General features: G+C 33.3%; 1 protein-coding gene across 1 annotated transcript; it reads left to right on the top strand.

Moving 5' to 3' along the window:
• The first annotated feature begins 613 nt into the window (after nt 1–613).
• On the top strand, nt 614–4704 carry LOC130936260 (aquaporin SIP1-2-like). The gene is made up of 3 exons (XM_057866308.1): nt 614–1273; nt 2155–2427; nt 4255–4704. Exons 1-3 carry the CDS (start codon nt 959–961, stop codon nt 4414–4416), a joined length of 750 nt encoding a protein of 249 aa, XP_057722291.1. The 5' UTR covers nt 614–958; the 3' UTR covers nt 4417–4704.
• Nucleotides 4705–25316: the final 20612 nt, after the last annotated feature.

Below are 25316 nucleotides of genomic sequence, written 5' to 3'. Positions count from 1 at the left end.
ACAAGTCAACTTATAAAAATAAAAGTAGCGCTAAGAGAACAAGTCATTATTTAACTAAATTTTCAACTAAGTATTTCAAAAGAATTCAAAAATAAATCGTAGTCTTTTCTTTTTTCCATGTAATTTACTTTCTTTTCCTTCGTCCCTCTTTTGTTAGGTTAACAAAATTTTTTTCTATTCTCCTGTTATTGTTCTTCCTTTTGCGAAGGACAAACAATTATAATTTTTTCTTAAACTATTTCTATTTCTTTTGAAAATTGATATTTTTTGTTTTTATTTTTTTCCTTCTAATTATTTGTTCTTAGAGAAAAAACAGAAAAAATGAAAGAAAAAAAATAGACAAAAAATACAAAAAAAAGGAAAATTCAAAAATGCATAATATTTAGAATTTTATTAAAAATTACTGTATTTTCATAAAAAGTCATATATTTTTTCCCTAAGATATCTAAAAGAATTTCTGATTTTTTTTCCATACAATTTCTATATTTATGTTATTTAAAAAAGAAAATAATTTTAAAAAATGAGTTTTAAGGGATTAAGTAAACTCAATTAAGAAAAAGAACAAGTAATAACGTAGTAGCTAAAGATCCTCCTAATCTAGGCATGTGCGCTAGCGCTTATCCCCCTTTTTCTCTCTACCCTCCCAATATTTGCCGGTTGATGTGTTAGGTGAATCACTTCACTCTCGTTATCTTCTTCTTCATTCTCAAATACCAAACCACGAAAGATCCATGCTCCTTTCTTAATCCCAATCCGATTCACACAAAGATACTCTCACTCTTTCTCTCTCTCCGTGCTTGCATCCATTTATCGTTCTCATCAGTGGTTCCAATCACAGAGAGGGACATGTGAGTGAGTGAGTGAAAACCCAACCAAGTCAAACATAAAAAAGGAACCACCTTTGCAGGTTTTTTTCGATTTCGGAGATCCAAAGGAATAGAAAAAGGGTGAACAAAACATGGTTCGTGCTATAAAGGCTGCAATTGGTGATGGGGTGTTGACTTTCATGTGGGTGTTCTGTTCCTCCATGTTGGGGATAGCTTCAAGCTCCATAACAAGATTTCTTGACATTCAGCACCTCCATTACAATGGCTTCCCTTACCCTTCATTCCTTGTCACAACTTTCCTTGTTTTCGTACTTGTCTTTGTGTTCACCATCATTGGCAATGCCTTGGGTGGTGCCAGCTTCAATCCCACTGGCACTGCTGCGTTCTATGCTATTGGTCTCGGCTCTGACTCACTCTTCTCCATGGCTCTGCGCTTCCCTGCCCAGGTTTTCCTTATATTTTCTCGCCAAAAGGGTCTTTTTCTTTTCTTTTCTGGGGTTGTTGCTATCTGATGCTTTTTTAAATTACCTTTTTTCTATTTTTTGCTCTCTTTTGCTTTTTTGCCTTTCTGGGTTCCCTTTGTGTGTTCGCTTTTCTAAAGTATGAGTTGATAGTCAAATTAGTCCCTGGAACCTGAAAGCCTTCTTCAAATTTGTCCTCAAAGATTTTTTCAATCAAATTGTTCCTTCAGAAATTATAAATTAATCATATATGTCCTTTAGTTACTCCACTTACAATTTCGTGAACGATTGATGATGTAAAATATTAACTGATAGCATACATGACACATAACATGTTCAATATTTTGACTAAATATATTTACTAAAATCAATCAACTAAATTAATAAATTTTTATAAATATATTTGATCAATATCCAATTAGACATAACACGTATTATATATGTTATCTTAACGTTTTACAACATTAATTTTTGAAAAACATTGTTAATAGAGTGATTGGAGAACAAATATGATTAATTTGTAATCTTTGAAGGACCAATTTGATTGAAAATCCTTTCAGGGGTGAATTTGAAGAATGTCTTATCTTTCGGGACTAATTTGACTAATATGGCTAATTTTCCTTTTAGGTTCTTTGTTGTGTTTAAGTGTCTGAAGTTTAAATGCTTTATGGGTGCAAATTTTTTACGGATCAATGTGAATTACGGAGTGCTTGAAGTTTGATCCATGTTTATTGAGCTCCTTTTTGCCTTTGAATATATTGGTCTGAGTTTTTCAATGGAGCAAGGTGAATTAACCAATGAGTGTTGGATGAATGTTTTTGTCTTATGAGCTTTGGATTGGTGCGTCCATGTTGAATTTTCCACAGGCTCTTGGTGCTGCTGGTGGAGCTTTGGCAATTATGGAGATAATTCCTTCGAAATACAAACACATGATGGGAGGCCCTTCATTGAAAGTGGATCTGCACACCGGTGCTGTTGTTGAGGGAGTGTTGACTTTTGTGATCACTTTTGCTGTGCTCTACATAATCCTCAAGGGCCCTCGTAGTGACTTGCTCAAGACTTGGTTGCTCGCCATGTCGACCGTTGCACTAGTCATGGTTGGATCGGCTTACACCGGTCCATCCATGAATCCTGCCAATGTAAGTGAGCTACCCTTTTGTTTTTGCTGCGTTTAACGTTGTCTTTTCTCTTTTGTGTATGAATTTTATATAACTTGCATCAATTTAGTGAGCTATGTATCATGTTACCCCGTAGGCTACCGGGAATGGATAATGTCAACTGGAAATTTTACTAGATCACATCAAGTGTGAATTTCTGTAGTTAATTAATAAGGTTGGCTCTAACATGGATCACACAAAATTATCCAATCAATTGTTGAAATCATCACTTGATATGGTCAACTGTATTTTTTTTTTCAATTGAGAAGGATCCACTCCCCTGCCATGGCAAATCTGAATTATCATTATTTCTTTTTTTTTATTTTTCATTTCAGTAGTTTTCTGATCTGCACTTAAAAGTTTGAAACTTCGTAGACTTAACTTTTTTTTAATACCTACTGCAAGGATTTCTTGTTCTTATGAGCATTCTGTAATCGAATTCTTACCTCTTGCTTGCAAATGTTTCCTTAATTTCTTCCCCTAATTTTATGCAGCTATGGTATTTATCCGTCTTATTAGATGCTAATAGAATTCCCTTCCTCCTTGTTCCTTCCTTATTGTGCTATTCTATATGGCATCAATTCCTTTTGGAACTTGTATTCATGCATTCCCATTCATTTTTGTCTTTTGTGTGAAATAGTCAACAAACTTACATATACAAATGATCAATTTTCATGAGTGAAAACTAAAATGCCATTGAGGTCATAAAATCAATTACATATGAACTTCCTTTTTGCTTTCTACATGACATGATTATCTATTTCTCACCATCCTTGGATCAAGACAAAATTCAATGTTATATTTTATATGTTGGTTAAAATTTGTCTTGTAACGATTTATTGTTTGGGTTTGGTGCCTTATCCACTCATACATGTTGGACATTCTGCATTGACCGACACGACTCTGTATCTGTATGTATTCAATTTAAAGATATTTTTTGGGGTACCCAAATACCATGGGACACAAAATAGACAAGCCATTTAAGATTTAAAAAAGAAACACAAACACAAATTTTAGGCTTCATTAAACTTGTAAGGTAGAAGACATTAGCATGTGCCTTACCATTTGTCAATGTCAAGCTCTCTGTCTTTCTTTTGCAAAGTGATATTCTTGTTTTCAAATGCAATATATATATATATATATATAAAACCATCGTATATTTTATATAGAGCATTTTGTTCATAATATCTTCGAATCATATTTAATGCTTGTTTGGCGCAATCATTCCTTGAAAAAAAGAATCAAGGTGATATTGGTTGTTTGTTTAAAGGGCGGCCTCGTATATGAGGCTTCCACTTAGTGGGATAAAACTTTGTTGTTGTTGTACTTCTATCACTTTATTTCTTGCGTGATAGCAATATATGTTCAGTTGTAAAACCCCAACTGATCACAAAGCTAATTAAATTTGTTGTGGACGATGAGTGATCTTACAAGGGAAGACAATGAAGTTATTTGGTAGGAATGTCTTAAATATAAAGTTAGCGACGTAGTGGAAATATTAATCGGAATGTTAACGCTAGGTGCATCACTGAAATGTTAAGTTGACAGAGTAACTTAATATGTAATCTCAACCTTTCTCGCACAAGAAAGGTTTCATATGTGCAACATCGCCCTTGGATTTACGTTTCAGGTTGTGTTTGGTTAGGAGGTAAATGTGAGGGTAGAATTTTATTTGCAAATTACTTTGCAGAGTTTTCTTTTTTGTCAGTTTCTCCGTTGACGACTGTTATTCTGTTATTGTTGGCTTTACCAGAGTCGGATGTATAAGAACCTAAATTTTGATTCTGATCTTTTCTAATGTCATCGCAGGCGTTTGGTTGGGCATACCTAAATAACTGGCACAACACATGGGATCAATTCTATGTATACTGGATCTGCCCCTTCGCCGGAGCAATATCTGCCGCATGGTTTTTCCGCGCCATCTTCCCCCCACCAGAAGCTACACAGGAGAAGAAACAGAAGAAAGCATGAAAATGCTTCTATAATTATATTTGGTTATTCATGCCAAACCTTTAAGATCAATTCTAGTGCATTAAGGACTACTTTTATCATTGTTTTTTTTTTTTGTAAGGTACAGGTTTGATTCATATTAAATAATTTGGTTTAGATTGTTTCTTGGGAATTTTATTTTTAATTTTAACGAATGTTCTCTTTATTATTATTGATAGTGGCAGGGCTGGGTTAGGTTGATTCTCAAGAGTAAATGGTGCTTGCAAGTTAAGGTATCTAAATAAGAAAAATAATAATGTGGGTTGTTAACTTGTTATGGATCACAATTCAAATGATTAATGTTGAATATTGAGCTTGGTTTGCTCATGAATCAAAACTCAAATACTCAGCAGTTCAACCTATTTAAATTTACATACCAGGGGTGTTTGTGGTTTGGTGTATAGATTAGCTTGATTTAATTTTTAAATTCTATTCAATTTGATTCAAAATTTAATTTGAAGTTTAGTTAGATCAATTTATTCGATTTTTAGCATATAAAATTATAAATTTGCGACATTAGAATATAAAATAATTTTAATTTAATAAAATGGATAAATAAAATTTATATTTACAAAATATTAATAAGTTAAATACATTATTTAACAAATTATAATAACATATTAGTATAATTAAAAGCGTACATTTTATAATTTCAGAAATTATATTTTTATGATGTTTTACTGTTTGGATCTGATCCAATATGTGTACTTTGTTCAGAATGAAATTTAATCCAATCCAATCTAATTAAAATATGATTCATATTTTACTAAAGGTATTTAAATTCAATTTAGTCTAATCAAAATTGTAATGAAATTTAAACCCTCGTAATGCCATTTGAATTAACGATATGTATAAACTTTGCATAATAGACATAGTTCTTCTTCTCATATCCTTTCAAATCAAATTTTAAAACACACACAATTAGATGACCTTATCTTATCTCAAATCCCATCAAATGACTCTAGAATCAAATTAAAAACTTGAAAAGTGTAGTCATTTTAAACTTTTAACTAACAAAATATATCTAACCAACAATATCCTTTTTAATTAGCCAATTTTGTGACGAATAGATAAATAGAAATCAAAAGTCTAATAAAAAAGTTGTAAAAAATGTTATTTGTGTACCAAAATTAGCTGTCATTATTTGTATATAAATATATATGTTGTTTAATTTATTTTTAATATGTATTTTATATTTCGACATTTATTTTATACAAAGTTGCGAAAACCAAATTGGTCAATAAATCAATAGAGTGACTAATTCAATGGTCCAATTGAAATTGAACCGTAATTTAACTGGTTTAATTAAATATAAAATAAAATTAATAAAATTTAATATACAATTTTAAATATTTAAATTCAATAATTTTTAGACTAATAAAATTTTTAAATTTTACAATTTTATATAATAATTTATCTATAAGTTAATATTAAAAGTTTTAAAAAAATTCAAACATCAAAAGTTATAATTAAAGAAAATCAAAACACATATAAATGATAAACATATCATGTTCCATCGCAAAAATAAATAAATAAATAAATAAATTTTAACTAAACAAAAGATATTACTCATCACAAATGATAATAATCATTAAGTGTTCTAAATTACATTTAAGTCAACATTAATACAAACTATTAGATTTTGAATATACCTCGGCTGCATTAAAAGATTTATAGAACTCTAATTTTATACTAATAATTAATTAATTTTGGTGATTAATTTAATAAACACCTGACATGATTGAACATTATATATATCATCTTCTTAAAATTAAACTAGTATTATAAAAGTCGAATACTAAATATGAAGGTTAATCCAATCCAATCTATTCAAAATATGACTTTATTAAAGGTATTCAAGTTCAGTTTAATCTATTCAAAATTGTTAAATGACCAATTCAAAAGATAAAAACAAGCAGCCGCATATTATCCTATCCTATAATTTAAGATTTTATTGTTAAACCGACACTTTCAGTAGTTTTTATTAACCTTAAATTTAAACACCCGTAGTGCTATTTGAATTAATAACTTGTATACAAACTCTCTGTTTAATCTCTGTTCATCTTTATGCATTTCAAATTAAATATTTGAACATACAATTGGTCAATTAGATAACCTTATCTTATCTTAAATCTCATCAAATGACTTTAAAATCAAATTAGAGATTTATTAAGTGTAATAATTTTAACTAACAAATCATATGTAACTAACAATATCTTTTTTAACTAACCAATTTCTTGACGATTAGATAACTAGAAATAAAAATCTACTCAAAAGCATTATATCATCTTAAAACTAGTATCATAAAAATTGGATAAAAGATTTATTATTATGTAAACAATTTGAATCAAAAGATAAAAAATTATCTCTCTTCTACAAACATCGCGTCAAAGGGGTATGAATAAGAGAAGAATAAATTCAAAGGTAGTTGCAGTTTTTTTTTGTGTGCCATTAATAATTATATCAATTTCTCCTCTTAATTCTTTAACTGTGAGTGCAGATGAATCAACCATCACATCTTCAAAGACGTAAAATATTCAAATCACATCCAGCTCACGACTACAATTATCATTGGAATCTTAATCCTAACCCTAATCTTGATCTTTATTTTAATCCTATTCCTAATCTTAACCTAAACCTTCGTCAACGACGTACAATAGGAACACCGCCATTGTTACCATCAGCAAGAACATTACAACCATTGTACACTAGCAACAATATGTTACTTCTGAAGACTGCGATCAAGAACTCAATGTTGAAGAATGGAACTATTGATGAGTTTACGGTGAAGAACAATTTTCTTATACTGCGCAAGCCTCGGTCTCGGAGTAGTTCTCGTCACAATGTCTCTCGTGAGATTAAGCCATCCAGGCTATCTACCATGTCCAAAGCTGAGGATTTTATTTGATTTGTGAATGTGAATGTGTATGTGATGATAATGGATCTTGTTATGGATGGTTGCTTTTTTGTTTTAGATTTTTTGGTTAGGTTTCTTTAATTTGTTCTAAGTTTTATGCTTTAGCCTTCAGGCTTCGACGATGCAATATCAATATGCATTTGAGTTAGGCTCTTTCAAACATTGGAGGAAAATTTCAAAACTAAACTAAAGGGCCGATTGGTTTAAGCCTTTTTTTTCTTGTTAATTTTTTATAAAAATAAAAATAAGATTGATTAAACAGTTTAAAAATATTTTTAACGAAAACATTTAAAAAAAACTTAACAAAGTTAAAAATGCTATTTTCAAGTTTTTAGTCTTTAGTTTTAAATTTTGAAAATGTTTTCAAACCAAAACAAGGTATTTTTTATTTTGGAACAAAAGTTCGAATCTCTCCTACTCATTTTTATATATTTTTTTTCAAGCTACATTGAACCAGTATATCGTACTTTAATCTTTTTTTTTTTATTTCTTTTTCTGTCCCTCTTGTTGTTAGGATATCCATTATTTACCTTCAATTTATACTTGTATCTCTTGAAAAGGTGAAGTTTTTTATTTTTTATTTCATTTGACTCTTTCAATTTTTTTAGACTTAATTTTTATATTTTTGAGTATATAGACAAGATAATTAAAAAAAAACTCTAATTAGAATTAAAATATGTATTTATTAAATTTTTTATTTTACTTAGTATTGGATACGTATTCTCCTAATTAATATGTATTTGTTAAATTTATTTATTTTTTACCTTCATTTTTTCGTTTAAAAAAATAATTTTGTTATGAAAATAATTTTTTAAATTGATAATTAATTATGAAAGTATCGAAAATAAAAATTAAAAGAATATATAAAAACTTAAAAATATTTACAAGAAAGTAGATTTTTTGTTTTACATTTTTTTAACTTTAATATTTATTTATCATTTTATTAGTAAATTATTTATTAAAAATTGTTTATTTAATAAATTTTGATATTAATTAATTGATTTGTTTGGTGTAAAACTAATTTTAGTTTCAATTTTTGTTTCAATTGATATTTTTTATTATTAGATATTGCCATAGGAAATATAAAACCAACTATATATATATATATATATATATATATATATATATAAGGGATATCAAATTTTTCTAAAATAGTATAATAAGATAGTAATTTATTTTAGAGTAAAGTGTCGTTTTTGTCCAATATTTGGGATAAGTCTCAAAGTTGTCCTTAACGTTTTAATCGTCCTATTTAAGTCCCTAACGTTTCAAATATTGGGGACAAAATGATACATAGAAATAAATTTTAATTTTATCCTTTAATAGTATCAATTTTTTACTGTACATCATAGTTGTCAGAACCGAACCGGTGATCGAACTGGTCACATTACTGGGTCACTAGGTCACTGGTTCAACCGGTGGGTCACTGGTTCAACTGGTGGGTCACTGGTTGAACCGGTTGACTCGGTCCTATGTAAATAAAAATAAAAAATAGTTAAAAATTTAAAATACATATTTTTACTAACATTTTAATAATTTCAAGCTATTTTAAAATAATATGGAATAAGAATAATAAATATTTTATTATTTTTACTCTATTATAGATATTTTTATTTTGTTTTTTATATTAAAATAACTATTATTTTTAATTTTCAATAATTTATTAATTAATTTATATTTATTATACTATTATAGAAATAAAATTAAAAATTAAATACATATTTTCAAAAATATATTAATAACAATCAAATATCAATTCTTATATATAATTTATGGTGCAAAATGAGATAATAAATTAGTCACTAGTATAAAATACTTTCTCAATTTAATGAACAAGAAAAAAATAAAACATAACATAATCAATATCAATATATTAATATATTTATATATATGTGTTGTTACTATGTGAATCCATATTTAAAAGGATAAAAAAACATAAAAATTCAGTTATATTTTATTATATATTTAACTTTTGCTATTTATTATATTGAGATGCATGCTGGTGCAGTGGTAAGATGGGGGGCGTGATTGCTGGCTCCCCTGGGTTCGAATCCCGCGTCACTCATATTTGGAGTAATTTGGACAAGAGCTTCTACCATGGTTCGGCGGTGCGCGGATGCACTGTAGACCCGCGTGGGTCTAGTGGAATATGGGGTGCGAACCGGCCGGTTTTCAACGGGTTTGACCACCGTTGATCGGTTTAATTGCAGGTTCAGTCCAAACTACTAACCGAACCGGCCAGACCACCGGTTCACCAGTTTTTCGATCGAACCCGCCGATTCGGTCCGATTCTGATAATACTGCTATACATAGTTATTCAATTATTTTTTAATCACATCTAAGTAAATTACACTTAATCACATTAAATTTATTCTAAAAAAATTTATTTTTGAATTTTACTCTTAAAAATTTTTACTCATCTTAAAACCCCTGCGTACGCGAGATGCCCAACCCGAATGGAATGACCACGTCGCGTGTACTATGTTGCATATGCAACCTCACCAGACTTAAGAAAATTTTTAAATCTGCAGAATTTCAATTTTAAACCTCAAACTTGAAACGTTCATAACTTCCTCTACAAAAATCCATTTTCCTCAAACTTTATATTAATTTAAAGCTCTTTGACGCGTGTTACAGTTCGCGTACGCAAAGGTCAAAATTCTGATAGTTTGCGTACGTATGCAATGCTCACATACGCGAGATGTCCAACCCGAATGGAATGACAGCGTCGCGTGCTCTGTGTCGCGTATGCAACCCTCACCAAACTTAGAAAATTTTCAAATATGCAGAATTTCAATTTTAAACCCCAAACTTTAAACGTTCATAACTTCCTCCACAGACATCCATTTTTCTCAAACTTTATATCAATTTAAAGCTCTTTGAATCATCTTTAATTGAAAGTAAATTTCAATCAATTCCAAAAATTGAGACTCAAGTTATGATCTATCAAAGTTCGGTAAAACAAAGTTTTCACAAAATCAGCAAGGTTCTCAAATTTTCCAAACTCCTAACAAAAACCATTTCATAAACATTCTATTGCACATCAATTCTTACCATTCATGTCCACAATCACAACCATATGTCTCCCCACTTACCAAATGACTTCCTCTATCAATCCAACCCTATTTCATTCAATTTTTCAATCTTACACAATTTAACTCTTCATCAACATAATTCATTATATTTCACATAGTTATCATTATTCATTCCAACATCAATAATTATAATCTTAATTCATCAAAATCATCACAAGAATCAATATCTAAATTCAACCTAAATCACATCAAAGCTCTTAAATCCCATCATTATTCAACTATACAACATCCAACCTTTAATATCCTAACTTATCAATTCCTTCAACACTTATCATTAACAATACTCATAATCATCATCAATCAAAATCAACACCAATACTCATCAAGTTATCCTCATATTTATACTCCCCCACATACAACTCACTCAACCTTCATCATAATTTATATACCACACATTTCAAAAACTACATATCATCATTATCATCATCAACAAACATATAATCACATACAATAAATCATACAACCACTTCATTCAATCCTATCTTAAAGGCCACTAGCCTAAGTTTCACAAAACATTACATATTACATAGAGAAAACCGAAACCATACCTTGGCCGATTCTCATGCAACTCAAAACACCAAGCTCAAACTCAAGGCTCCAAAACCATCAAGCTCACTCCAACAACATCAAACCTCAATCTAACATCATATAACATACAAAAAACATCACTAGGGCTAACTTAAAATATTAAACCACAAGAGTTTGAAGAGACTTACCTTACCCAACGATATTAGGGGTAAAACCCAACAATATTCCAATGCTAAATCACCCTTAAATAAACAAATCATAAAATCTATTAAAAAACTATAACAAAAAATGCACAAAAGTTAGGGTAGGAAATTGAAGCTTTAGTTTTGATTTCTTACCAGAAAAACTTAGTTAAAAACGAAGAGCTCAATGAGAGCTTTGCGTGACCACAAATGGCTCGTCAATCAGAACTCGGTAGCTCAAGATATGGCCAAATGAAAAAGAAGGTGAACAGTACCCCCTCTTCTTCTCTCATGCTCGAACCCTCACACTTTCTTGGGGGAGAAATGAGCTGAATGCTCATTAAATAGCCTTATATATGTTGGGCCTTGGGCTCAGTTTGGGTCCGGTCCAACCCGTTAGTATTTTTGGTTCGTTTGGCCCACTTTGGGCCAAAATCTTTAAGATTAGTGTCCAATTTTATATTCTAAATTATTTTTGTCCTTTCAAAATACTAAATCCAATTTTCAAAATCTTATTTTTCTCAAAATACAGTACCGAATAGACTAGAGCCGATACTGCCGGCTTAAGCACCGGTACATATTTTTACAAAAATCTTTCGCAAAATATACATTTTCCAACCCAGAAAAATTCATTGAATTCAAATTTCACCTTTATATTTTAAAAAGAATATTTCTTTTATATTTTTGTACCTATTTTGGGCCATTAAATTATTATTTTATTAAAATGGTTATTCCGGTTCTTACACGCCAACCGTCGTACTTTAAAGGAGGAAAATAGAAAGAAGAACATAGAAAACAAATGATAAGGAATTGTGTTACCAACCAAAGAGAATTAACGGAAGATGACACATGGATTTTTTATCAAAACTTGAAGAGAATTAGCAAGAAAAAAAATTAACGGCAAAGAAGAATAAGACACATTAATTAATTGAAAGCAGGCAGAGGAAATATCAAACCAAGAAAGAAGAAACCAAGCAGCAGCGAAGATGTTTTCTATTAGCCTGGAAACAAGATGAAAGACACAAGAGTTAGCCAGTAAAGTAGATGAATCAAATCTTCCACCATCACTAATAGATAGGCCACCTATTGCACTTTTATTAACTGTACTAGTGCGGCTATCACCTTCGTATTTTTTTTCAACTATAACAGGCATAATACCCCATGCATCATACCACTACAAGTAGCTGTAATAGCTAAACTGCTTATAAAGATTACTTCTATTTCTTTATCACATGAATTATTAACAAAATATCCATAAGAAATGATAAAACCACAAGGATGTAAATTCTATATTTTCTCTTTGCTCATACACCCACACAAGCATTTATGCCATGAAAAAATTAGCAAGCAAGCCCCTTACTAAGGATCTCAATAAAGTATAAGCCAAACAAAAATTGTTACCTTTTGCCAAGGTCCTACAGTTGTAGTTACAGCTGGTAGGCTTTTTACCTGCCAATGGAAAAACAAAACACAGGTTTAAATGTTCATATGAAATAAGAAAAACAGAAGGCACAAATCAAATTCAGTACTTTAAACTATTAATAAATAACAGTTTTTGATTTAGCATTATTGATATGGACCTTAAAACTCTACCAGAGAAAATTTTGTAAAAGAATTAATGATTTACGAATTTCACTTCTTTATTGCAATACCTATCCTTGGCTAAGCATTTTTTATTTCTTTGACTTTTTCATGGCCAAAACATCTCCTATGCCTTTAGCATGAGATACCCTTACCTACAATTTTCAAAAAAAGTAAAGAACATAACATAAAGGTGCTAGATTTTATAACAAGAGGTAAAATCTGATGCATTTATACTATCGACAAATCATATTCACTAATCCTTCTATTGAGACAATTATTATTAGAGTTGAACATTTCTATTAAATGGTAATGCACAATTGGCCTAGGGTGACTGTACAAAAATGATTCACTGATAACAAAACAAAATTAAATCATCTTAACAAATCATTAGATACTATATATGAAAAGAATCCAAAGTTTATAATATAACATGATCTAAAATATTTATTATGTACCTCACCAAAAGCACATTTGTCAATTACTGTTAATTTCTCAAAATTATCAACTCCAACTTTACTTCTTTGAAGCCTCATAAACTCGGTTTCTCTCTAGTCCAAATTTTGCACCATCTCCACCTAATCTTCAACTAATATTTGAGCTTCATATACTTTTCTTTGTAGCTCTCTATATCTGAGAACACATCAATAATAAGGAATTAAGATCAATACTTCTTTTTTTTCCTCCATCGTAGTTGGCATTTGGCAATTAGTGACACCAACTTTATGCGATGATGAAGTAAAATTTACTTAAGTCACTGCACCAATCAACTAGTACAAATTCATATTCAACAATATATGACATTCTTTCCCTCTTCTAATTTACATATACCAACCAAAGAGAAACAAAATAAACCCAGTTAATAAAGTGCCGCTATCTATCGTATGTCGTGTAGTAAATTATGTGAACAAAATGAGAAACAGCCAGAAGGATCCAACACAACCAGTCAATAAGTTCGGCTATAACCTATTCAAACTTAGTGAAATAGTGCACTGAGAACGGTGCAACTATAATAATTTAGATCAGAAACCAGCACAATACAATGAGGATGTATATTGGTGATTTAGTACAAATAGAAGATACAAGAGAACCAAGAGAGTGAATTCAGGAAGTTATTCTATAGATATTGCATGTTACTCAATGATGAACAACTGTTGCATTGTCTAATTAAGGAATGTACATAAGAATGAGTGAAAAAAATTGCAACTAAAACTAGCTAGTTTTGGTGATAAAAAGGGAAAAAAGTAGGATCAGAAATGAATGAATTCTCCAAAAAGTATGGTACCTAATAATGATAGCAACAAGATAGTCTATGGACATATGTCTCTGATCTAGAAATCAAGAACAATATTCTTATTATATGAGATATGTGAATTATAAATACTTTGAAACTTACCTTTCTGAAATACTAATATATCATAAATAAAGAAGATGCCATGAAGAATTAACAATTAACTTTATAAAACTTTGGTAGGTAAAAGAACTTTTGATTAATGCTACCTTTTAGTCTAAGTGGAAAAACTTTGTCAACCACAAGTTACAATAAACATTATTCATGCTAATTTTATTAGGGCTTCACTGTATATTCATTATAACACCTATGAACAAGAACAAAATATTACAAAAATACAGCGGTAACCAGTAACACAGGGATGCATCACTCTTCAACACTAACAGAGTCAGGAAAAAAGATTACATTAAGCATAATCTTTTGATAAACTCATAACTATACCATCAATGGTACAATTCAACATACACTAATTTCAAAATAAAAATAGAACAATCAAACTATAACTTTGAAAGAGGAAGAGTCACATACTTGCTTATTAAAATCCATGAAAATAAAAAGTTGAGCTCCTCTTCCATTCACCGAGGAAAACTAGCAAATAGTATGTGTGCATATTCCATAAAAATACCAAAATATACAAGATAATGAGTTAATACTATATCTAATATTATGAGAACAGAAATGGAGTCAAGGATGGTATCGTCGGCGGGTAAGAACTGCATGGAGGATGATGACAGCTGCAAACTGCGTGGAGGGCGACTGCAGTTGTGACTGCACAGAAGACCACGATGGCGGAGGATTATGACTACGCGAAGTGTGGTCTACAGCACACAAGACGATGATGGATCAGTGGCTATGAGGGAGGGAAAGAGAGTAAAGGAGGACAGAGGGTACAAGAGAATGGAGAGGCAGAGATGAACTGGAGCACGATGGCATGGGTGTGCGTGGGTGGAGGAAAGAAAGGTGATAGAGGATCAAGAAGGGGGGCACAATGACACTGCGGCAGATGAGCTTACAATGCAATAGTGATTGAGAGAAGAAAAAACACGTAAGGGTGGGTTTTAATTGGTAAAGGTGTTTAGTTTAGTAGCGATTTTATGCTCAACCGCCGCTAATTTTAGCAATTTGGCTGCACATCTCCAAACCGATGCACAACTACCACAACGTTTTCATTTAGCGGCTATTTTTTACCGCTGCTATTTAACTGCCGCAAACTTCCACATCCGGCGCAGTGGGTCGTGTACGCAATATTTCCCTGGATGAATACCAAGTTGGATTTGTGCCTTGAATGAGTTTAATCTTCTTCCTTACTCCATGCTTTCCTTATCCTTTTATTCTACTTATGCTCTTAACCCTTTAAGTTCTCGAATAACTAATTAAGAAAAATTTATCAAGGAATCAAGTGGATTAAAATAGCAACTTATATTTGGATAAATTAAATCCAAAAGATCATAATTCACAAGTTAAAAGCATTCAGAAGAAGAATCTACAAAAACACTCAATCAAGTTGAAATCATATAGGATAGTTGACGAAACCCATGACTTTTTATCCAATTTTAACTAGAGAAATTTGGCTCGATCACACTGTCACCGTACAGCACCTAACCCTCACCCAAATCACCATATAGAGGAATTACATTGCACAAAAGCAAACATGATAGCAGAGATTGAGAATAAATTTTGTTTCTTATTTTTATTTTCTCTTTGACTATTTTTAATAATAAACACTACATATAATGTTGTTGCTGTTGTTATCACTTCTGCTTTTTCATCAATCAAAAAGTATAAATTCAGCAAGTTTGGTGTCCCGAGGACCTTAATCAGTGATGGAGGCAGCCACTTCTGTAACAAACAGTTGGATTCTCTTCTCCAAAGATATGGAGTCAGGCACAAAGTGGCAACTCCTTATCACCATCAGACAAGTGGTCAGGTGAAAATTTCTAATCGAGAACTCAAGCGAATTTTAGAGAAGACAGTGGGTGCATCAAGAAAGGACTGGGCTAAAAAGATAGACGATGCTCTTTGGGCATATCGAACAGCCTTCAAAACCCTCTATTGGAATGTCACCATACCAACTTGTCTATGGCAAGGCTTGTCACTTGCATGTGGAGTTGGAACATAGAGCGTATTGGGCAACAAAGTTTTTGAACTTTGATGTCAAGGCTGTGGGAGAGAAGAGGTTACTCCAACTTAATGAACTAGATGAATTTCGAGTTACAGCTTAGGCAAAAATGCCAAGATATACAATGAAAAGACCAATTTGTGGCATGATAAGATTTCTTCATGAACATTTGAACCTGGACAATTAGTATTGCTTTTCAACTCAAGATTGAAACTCTTCCCAGGAAAATTAAAGTCTAGGTGGTCAGGGCTCTTCACCATCACTAGAGTCTCACCATATGGTCATGTGGAGCTTTTGGAAAAAAGTTTGAGAAGGAAATTCACTATCAATGGTCATCAGCTCAAGCACTATCGGGGAGGCAAGATTGACCGCCAAAGGACTACTCAACGCTTTACTTAGAGGGGTAAACTGTCAAGATAGTGAAGTTAAAGAAGCACTTGTTGGGAGGCAACCCAATGCTTAGTGTCCTTTGATTTCTTGTTTCTTTTATCCACTTAGTTTTTTTTTTGGTAGCTTTAATCCATGCATGAAGTGACAAGAGTTATTGAGACGGAGTTTATTGAATAGACACATGATCCTGGCCAAGTTTGGTGTGGTGCCTTGCCCCACGTGCAATGTATATCCCTCACGTCTAACAGGCCATGAAGTTTTCTCCCAATTATCCTCTATCCAGGCTCTCCCGTTGCACATGGGACAAGCCACGTTCAACATGACAACAAGTCTTACTCCCAGGGGTGTCATTTGCCTCTGCGTGGTATGTGAGGAACGCCACATCCAACGGCAAAGGGGAAGCCATGCGTACGCATCCTGTGCACGTACGCATGATAGCAGCAAAAATAAGGATCACGCGTACGCATCTCATGTGCGTACGCATGTTGCTAGTGGTCGTCGAACGTGGGCTTTGGTGCATGCAACACCCCAACAATTATTCCTCCTCAGACCGTGGCATCCCATACGTCCCACATGAATAATAGTGCATCCAATGTACCTAATTTCACGCTTCTAGAGGCCATTTTTTCATCCCACATTGTACGTTAAGCAAGCTATATGCCACGGCCAAACAAGGATCACGCGTACGCATCCTCAATGTGTACACACAATTGAGGTATCAAAGGAGGTCACACATAGACATCCTCCATGCGTATGCGCATTTTCGGTTTGCCATCCCACGTGAAAATGGTGCGTCCCACTCATCATGCATTTTGGTCCCCCCCAGGGGCATGTATGGCACTCACGTGCACGGTCAAGAGGAGCACCTTCCATGCCCCACATTTTACCTCCTTGGGCCAATTTAAATGCATACATGTTTTGTGAGATTAAGATACTACCACCAAACCTTATTCCTTGCATGACAATGCATGCATCTCCCTCATCTTATGGCCATCAATCTTATTCATTTCATCTTATGCAGTGTTTCCTTTATTTTCTTTGCAGTATTTTGTCTTCCCGCTTTGATTTTTCTTTTGACTTTTGTAGGAGCATGTGACCATCTTTAGAATCTATGCAAGCTTGCATTTTCTATTCCTCTGAGCAGCTCACATGCATTAGGTTCTTATTGGCATACTTAGTCCTTCATCAATCACTCAAGAATTCATTTTTTCTATGAAGTCATGCATGCTACTCTACAAGTCTCAGGTCTCAATGACCATCATTATTAAGGACAAGGAATTGATTGCTTTTGTCATGACTTACCCCTCTCAAACATGCATTGGTCACTTCTCTCTAAGCTTGAATTAACCCAATACCATATCTATAACACACTCTATCCCATGCCTCACACACCTTGTCCTTTTTTCGTAGTTGGTCTCGTATACCCCAACCTCCATGCAAATATTAGAATTGCAAGTTTTAACCTCCACTATCTATTTCACTTTCCTTTTTCACAATATATATCACCTTCCACACATTTTCTCCAATCGCAATCACCTCACACCTCTATTTCAACACCCGAAACCTTATTCCTTTCCCATTCTCTAATTTCTTCATAGTCACCACAGTTCACTTATCCAAACCATTTTTCTTTTCCTTCATCATTTTTCTTCTTTTTCTTTGATTGCGGACAAGCAAAACCTTTAAATTTGGTGTTGGTTTTGATATAGCAAGCTATATCAAAGAAAATGGCTCCTAAGAAATCTTCTTCTTCAAACAAAAGGAATGGAAAGGAATCAGTGACATCCTCATATGATTCAACAAGGTTCCTATCCAGCTTTTATGAAAATCTATTATATACATCTGTTTATGGCAAGAGGATTATTTCTGAGGCGCTATTCAATCTTAAAAGGAGAGAATACCCTGAGATTATTGTCCAAATTGAAATAAGGAGATGAAAATTTTGTTGTGATCCTATCCCAAAGGTGGGTAACTACTAATGCAAGAATTCTATGTAAATACATGTCTCACCAATGCACAAACTTATGAGGAACGACCCTTGAACTACAAGAGCTTTGTGAGAGGTAAGGAAATTGATTTTAGTTTGAAAAGTATTCGAAGGGTCCTTAGGTTGAGAATCTTAACCTCAACTTCATCGGAGGTGACATACACAAAGATTATAAGGAGTGGAAGTGCATCAAATATGAGAGTGGCTTCCGAGACGATATTATGAGCATTGTGGTTCCCATGGAAATTAAAAGTTTTTCCGAGTTGGTCAACAAGAGTCGAGTGATGGAAGAGTGCTCAAGAAAGACTGCGATGGCAAGGAGTGACCGTTAGGAGTCCTGTGAAAAGGGATCAAGGCAAAGGTTTTGCCACAAGGGGCCAAGAATTCAAGAGGAGTGGATACGCACTGCAATGCACCTAAGGCTAGAATGATTTTAGAAGGAATGATAACCGCCAAGGAAGTGGTAAAGGGAAGCAGGCAAAGGTTTTTTCAAATGATTTTTCGTGCCAACAGTGTGGGAACTATCACCCAAACAGGTTGTGCAAGACTAGGCTAGGTCTATGCTTTAATTGCGGGTTACCGGGGCATATGGCCTGGAATTGTCCACGTGGGAGAACTCAAGATACGAGTCGATCGCAACAACAAGGTGAGGTAATTGTGAAATTGATAACCAAACTTTAGTTGCTTTGTTTGATACTAAGTATCACATTCATTCATATCGCATGACAGAGTAGAGGAATTAGGGTTGAAGTTATCTGAATGAGTTTATGACTTGCATGTGCATACATCAGCTTCTCAGATTGTGAATTGTTATGTCCATAGCCTGAGTCAAGTAGAACCTTTTCCGAAACTAGAAGATTGTTTGAATTCCCAATGGAGGATTGTAGCTGAGTATTAAATTATTATAGATGAACGTAAGCGGACTGAGCTCGTGAATTACAACATTCAGAGGTTATCTCACCTTGCACGCTCTTAGGGTATTTATCTCTTAAGTTGCGTATCAAAGAGAAGCAATCGAGGATCGTTACAACTTCATGAATCGGAGGAAGTTGCTAAACTCCGAAAGAGCGCTATATACACACACTGCGTATACAAAGCCGACACAGTTCAACAGGAGGAGAATTTGAACTTTTTAAGGTGAACCCCATTCTGGTTGATGGTATCCAAAGTGAAAGTATTCGAGGAAATGAGTGTCAGGAGTATGTTCTTTTAGCCGCTAAATCGTCAGGAGACGAATAAAACTTAGACCAAATTTTGATAGCGAAAAACTTTCTCCAGGATATACCTGAATTTTTCCTTCTCTGAAAGTTAGAATTTGCAATAGATTCAGTTCCAGGAGCAGGACCAATTTCAATCGTACCGCATAGAACGTCGTTGTTAGAGCTGGCAGAACTTAATATTCAATTGAAGGAGCGCCAGAATTAATTTGTTAGTAAAGAAGTCCCATCGATAAAGGTCGCTTGGAGTTGAGCCAAAGTGGAAGGATTATCCATTCTGTTATAAGAGACTAAATTTTGAGACTAAAATTTCTTTTAAGGTGGGTAGAATGTAAGACTTGGAAAAATATTAATTAGATAATTAATTAATTGATTAGCTAAGAGTGAGTTAAGACGGTTTTAAACTACCAGGACTCGGTTAAAAATTTAAAATTTGGAAATTAATAAATAAAAATCAAACTTAAAAAATTAGTTGGAGCGCAAAAATATAAATAATTACAGAAAAATGTGTATCGACGTTATAATTAACTGTACATGTTTAAGTTTTTCGGTACTATGTATGAGAAAAATAAAACTACAAAAATAACCATAAAAATATTTAGAATAAAAACCGAACCCCTTATCTTAAAGATTTTAGCCCTAGGTGGGGCTAAGGGACAAAAATTATAAAATTGCTTCTCATTTAATGGGTAAAGGGTGTGACTCAACGCCCTTTTGACGGGCCATAAGTTAGTGCTCTAAGCTTGAAATCGAATGACCTTTACCTTGAATTAAATCTGGGAAGGAGTACCTTAAAACGGTTAAAGAATCGAGGAAAAATAAATTCTGTAGCAAAAGTTATAGGGTTTAAAAATCGGTGTTGAAAACTAAAAATTACAGATTTTGTTTTCTGGTGTGTGTGTGCGCATAGGGGTGTGCGTGCGCATAAGACAATAAAAATACACTTGTGTATACGCACAGGGTGATGCGTACGCCTATTCTGGGAAGCTTGCTGATCTATGCATGCGCATAGAGGTGTACGTGCGCACACGACCTGTTTTCTGCAAAATATTATTTTTTACTGTTCAGGCTTTCTGACATGCTTGTGGCCTGCTATAGTCTCCATATGACATCTAGTAACCAATTTTTAAACTTTGAAAAGACTGTGGGTAAATCTAATGAATTGAATTGATTAATTTTCGGATAAACACTTGGTTAATCAGATGAAAATATTATAGAAATGGTGGTTCGTTTCGCCCACAGTGAGGACGATGGTCCTTCTCATGAGATAATGACATTGATTAATTGATAGATGAATGGTGTTAGAATTAGTTAATATTATAATTTTGATATATTTAATTATGATAGTGAGTTTGATTGAGAATAATTTTTGGTTGGCAAGGTTATAGGTTTTGTCTTGCTTGCATTATTGATATTGTGAGGATGGTGGTTCGCCCCGCCCACGGTGGGATAGTGTCTCAGTCCTACTCATGAAATGATGAGATTGATTATTTAATAACAGAAGGGGTTATGATTGGTTGAGATTATGATTATGGTGGACTCAATTGATTAGAGGCTTATGTTAAAAAGTGAGGGTTTATATGAGGCTTATAATAAAAACTATAATTGAGATATATATACTAGCAACTATGATTAATGGTAAATCTGATGATGATAATGGGTTTGGTTGATAATGATTATATTTGATTTTGGCGGTAGATATGATCAATTTAATAAGTCATTCCCTGATAAAGACTTGTTATGTTGGGGATAGATATGATGAATTTAATAAGTCATTCCCCGATAAAAGACTTGTTATGTTAGGGGAATGAATTTAATGAATCATTCCCCGATAAAGACTTGATTTATGAGTCACCTGCACCAAGTAGATACAAGGACGTTGGTTTTGTCCTTCTTGCTCAGTGTTGCGGTGTAGTTGTGGGGATGATAGTTCGTCCCGCCCACAGTGAGGATGGTGGTTTTATTTCGCTCACGGCTAGAGTTTGATTTTGGATATGTTAGTTTGATTGTGATTGTGTTATGGGATGTGGGAAAGGTGATACGAGACTTGTTTATTCATGCATTGAGATATTTTTCTTCCTGGGGATGTGCATCAGAGAGCAGATGTCCGGGTTAGCTCACGGCCAATAGAATAGGCATACATCATGTGCATTTGTTTGCTATTATTTGAGTGTGCATATTTTGTTTTGGTAGCCTAACTATATATTTCTGTTTAATTGCTCATTATAATACTTGTCATACTTGTTCTCTAATTGTGTTTGTCTTATATTGTTTGTTATTTGTGATTGATCCTACCTAACTAAATATTTGACTGAGAGATCTTATGAATGAGTAAAGATGAGAATATATTGGAAATGACTATAACTAGAGGTAATTACAGAGCTGATTTTTTAGCAAATTAACCCTATATGGATTAGTTAAAACCCTCTTGAATTTTTGTGAAGTTGGAGATTAGGATTGGGTAGTGGGTTCATAACTCTTTATGTAGTCTTTATTTGGAACTATTACCCTATTGGAAACTTCGGGTTCTCACTTGTCGTGGATTTTTTGTTTTTCAGATGCAGGACGTGATGCACCTCGCTGAGTATGCTGAATTTCTATTTGGCAAAGCGAAGAAGACTCTTCTTTTTGGATTTATTTTGAAAACTCTTTCTATTTTATATACTTTTTTGGTTTTGTAAATATTTTAGCCGGCCTTTTCTTCGCAAGTCGAAACTAGTAATCATTATGTATCTTATTCTGAACTTATATATATGTTTTGCTCTTGTATATCAACGCTTCTTACGTTAACGTTTTGTGTGTTAATAACGACTATCGATTTTGTTTATCTTTCTTTCGTAAACTCCTAGTTATATAATTATTCTTCAAATATTATGTATGTATCTTCCTTTTAGGTGTCGTAATATCTCACCACCTTTAATTTACAACTTAAGCGTAAAGCTCTGTATGATAAGGTGTTACATATGAATTCTGGGTTGATTCTAATGGATATTGGATTTTGAGTCAATTTTATGGATATTGGATTCAAATAGGATTCTCTTTTTTTCTAGGACAATTTTGGGTTCATTCAAATCCTTTGTTCTACTTTCTTTTTTGCTGTCTCTAAGATTATTATGATTTTTTTCTAAGTTGTTGATTATGGTTGCTGATTTTTTTATTTTACATAGATGATGCTATAGTGCAGTAATTCATTGCATTGTTTATACTATTGTTATTTTTGTATAACATGGTTAACTTGAAACACTTTATTCTTTTATTAATTTTGTTTGAATCTATTGCCATTGGTATTGTTGTTATTGGAAAGAAGGTGATGTTGTTGCATCTTGATATTAGAAAACTAAGATGCTTAGAATAAGTCGTTTTACAAAAAAAAATTAAAATTGGAAACAACACGCCAGTAGCCTCAAATAGTAGCGCTTGCGGCTTCAGCCGCTCACCTCGATGAATCTCTAATTTCTTTGCCCAGTGGTGATGCTGTCCCCACATCTACATCTCCACGCCCATTTCATCCATCCCGTAGCAAACCAAGGCCTACTCCACAGACCTGCACAAATAGTACCCAGGCGATGAAGACTTAGCTTGGACTCATAGGTAAATAAGGTAGATTCTTTTAACTAACACATGGACAACCTCTTTGCTGAATCTGAAGATGAAAGATGCAAAAAAGGCAAGACTATAGAATCTTAGAAAGTTAATATCATTGGTAATAATTCTTGAATTTTTCTTGTTAATAAATGATTTAGACTTTATTTTTTTATTTTTCTTACATCCTGGCCACAATGGTTACATATATAATGTTATTCTATTTTTTTATAGATTCTGATGTCACAATGAAGTAAGCTCGTTTAAGTGAGAAGGAGGCTATGGAGCGACCTAACGGTAGGAAGATCATACTAAAATTTAATAGCGAACTGTAATCAATTGGAGATGAAGCTGGTCTATTGAGTAATGTTCTTGGATTGTTAGGTGCTAACTATGGTAAATTTTCAATTTCTGAGGACAATTGGAGAAAGATTACATCCAAAGACAAGGTTTATAACGATTGTATAAAGGTAAAAGTTTATATTTGTTGTTGAATTAAATCTGCTTCTTTTATCAATTACTAACAAGTTGAACTTATCATTATAGCAAATTTTTCACTTTGATGAAGATAGTGGAGGAGGTATCAAGCGTACAATTGTGAAAAGTTTAGGAAGGTCTTGGAAGAAAACAAGTAATACATTGTATCATCAGTATTACGGCTCAAGAAAAACAATTGAACAAAATCTTGAGGAATGTCTGTCGGGAATTGATAAAGAGCATTGGAGATGGTTCCTTGAATATCGTAATAAGCTTGACATACAGGTAACCTATTCTGACTTTGTAAAATAATTATAATATTTATATTGCATTGAGTTGGACAAAAGCGGTGTCTAATCACTCTTACCTCTAACGGCATAATAGGAGAAATGCAGGAAAAAATGCTGTGAATTTATCAAAACAAGTATACACTCACACTGGCGGTTCAAAAAGCTTGGCGAGGCGAAAAGAAGAAGAGGTAATTTACACTTGACATCACTTTTTGAACTATCTCTTCATCTACATTTTTCTTAATTGGGTTACGATGACGGTATAAACTATACTGTTACAGTCGGAACTATAAGGGAGGCAAGTTAGTAGAGGAGGGTTATGGAACTTAGTGCACAAACGAACCAATATTTCCTATATCCATGAAGAAGCTAGGGCAATTGGTGTAAGTACTACGTTAAAATTCTTTATGTTGTTTTTCGTTGGTTTTAATTATAAAATTGTGTTGAAAGTCTATTCAATTATGCTCTAACTTGTAATTATTTATATTTGCTTATTTATGTCTGTAGGAAAGAATTATGGAGATTAAGCAACAAGATAAGTCCACTAGAGTGTTGTCTCAAAATGATTCACTTGCTTAAGCTCTCGGAAAAGAGCACTCGGGTAGAGTGTGTGGCATGGTTTTGGACAAACTCTTAGTCAACTCTTCAACCCGAATTCACATCAACAAGCAACAAAGTTCAAATAAAGGAGACTCGAAGGGTGCTGCTTGAACTAAAGGCAGAGGTGTCGACCAAGAAATTGAAAAGGAAGGCGGTGGAGGATGAAGTAGCAGCAGAGAAGAAAAAAAGGCAGGCAATAGAGAGTGTTTTGAGATATCTAATTGAACGACATGGTGAGGAGCCACTATAATGGATCCGGAGGATGGCTGCGGCAAACTACCTATGGAATCCCCAAATGCAGCAATTCATGGTGGATAGCCGCAGTCCCATCCCAAATCAGCGTACCGACGCCGAATCTCTCTGATTTAGTGTCGAAGTCAGAATGGCCGCCACTAACTCCTTTCCAGCTGCAGATGATTTTATCCCAAATCTCTTCAGAATACCCATAATCGATAATTCGAGGAACCCGCCAAAAGGAGAGTGCAGAGTGCGCGAATCTCTTCCCTGCTCCATTCTGCCCCCACTCTGTCACCATTGACTCGCATGGCTGCCGATCCACCCTTCTCCCCTGCCGTTGACCATTCCCAGAATCAGATCCGTCGGCCCTTCTGCGCGCAAATCCTTGC

Source organism: Arachis stenosperma, chromosome 6 (assembly GCF_014773155.1).
Source record: "Arachis stenosperma cultivar V10309 chromosome 6, arast.V10309.gnm1.PFL2, whole genome shotgun sequence".
Taxonomy (NCBI): domain Eukaryota; kingdom Viridiplantae; phylum Streptophyta; class Magnoliopsida; order Fabales; family Fabaceae; genus Arachis; species Arachis stenosperma.
The sequence above is the reverse complement of the archived record's forward strand: the minus strand, read 5'-3'. Positions and strand labels throughout refer to the sequence as shown.

What these genes read in the sequence shown, in the direction of transcription:
- LOC130936260 (XM_057866308.1), top strand. Translation starts at nt 959, where the DNA reads ATGGTTCGTGCTATAAAGGCTGCAATTGGTGATGGGGTGTTGACTTTC. An exon ending in CTCTGCGCTTCCCTGCCCAG is followed by an intron (nt 1,274 to 2,154) that starts GTTTTCCTTATA and finishes AATTTTCCACAG; the next exon opens with GCTCTTGGTGCTGCTGGTGG. An exon ending in CATCCATGAATCCTGCCAAT is followed by an intron (nt 2,428 to 4,254) that starts GTAAGTGAGCTA and finishes ATGTCATCGCAG; the next exon opens with GCGTTTGGTTGGGCATACCT.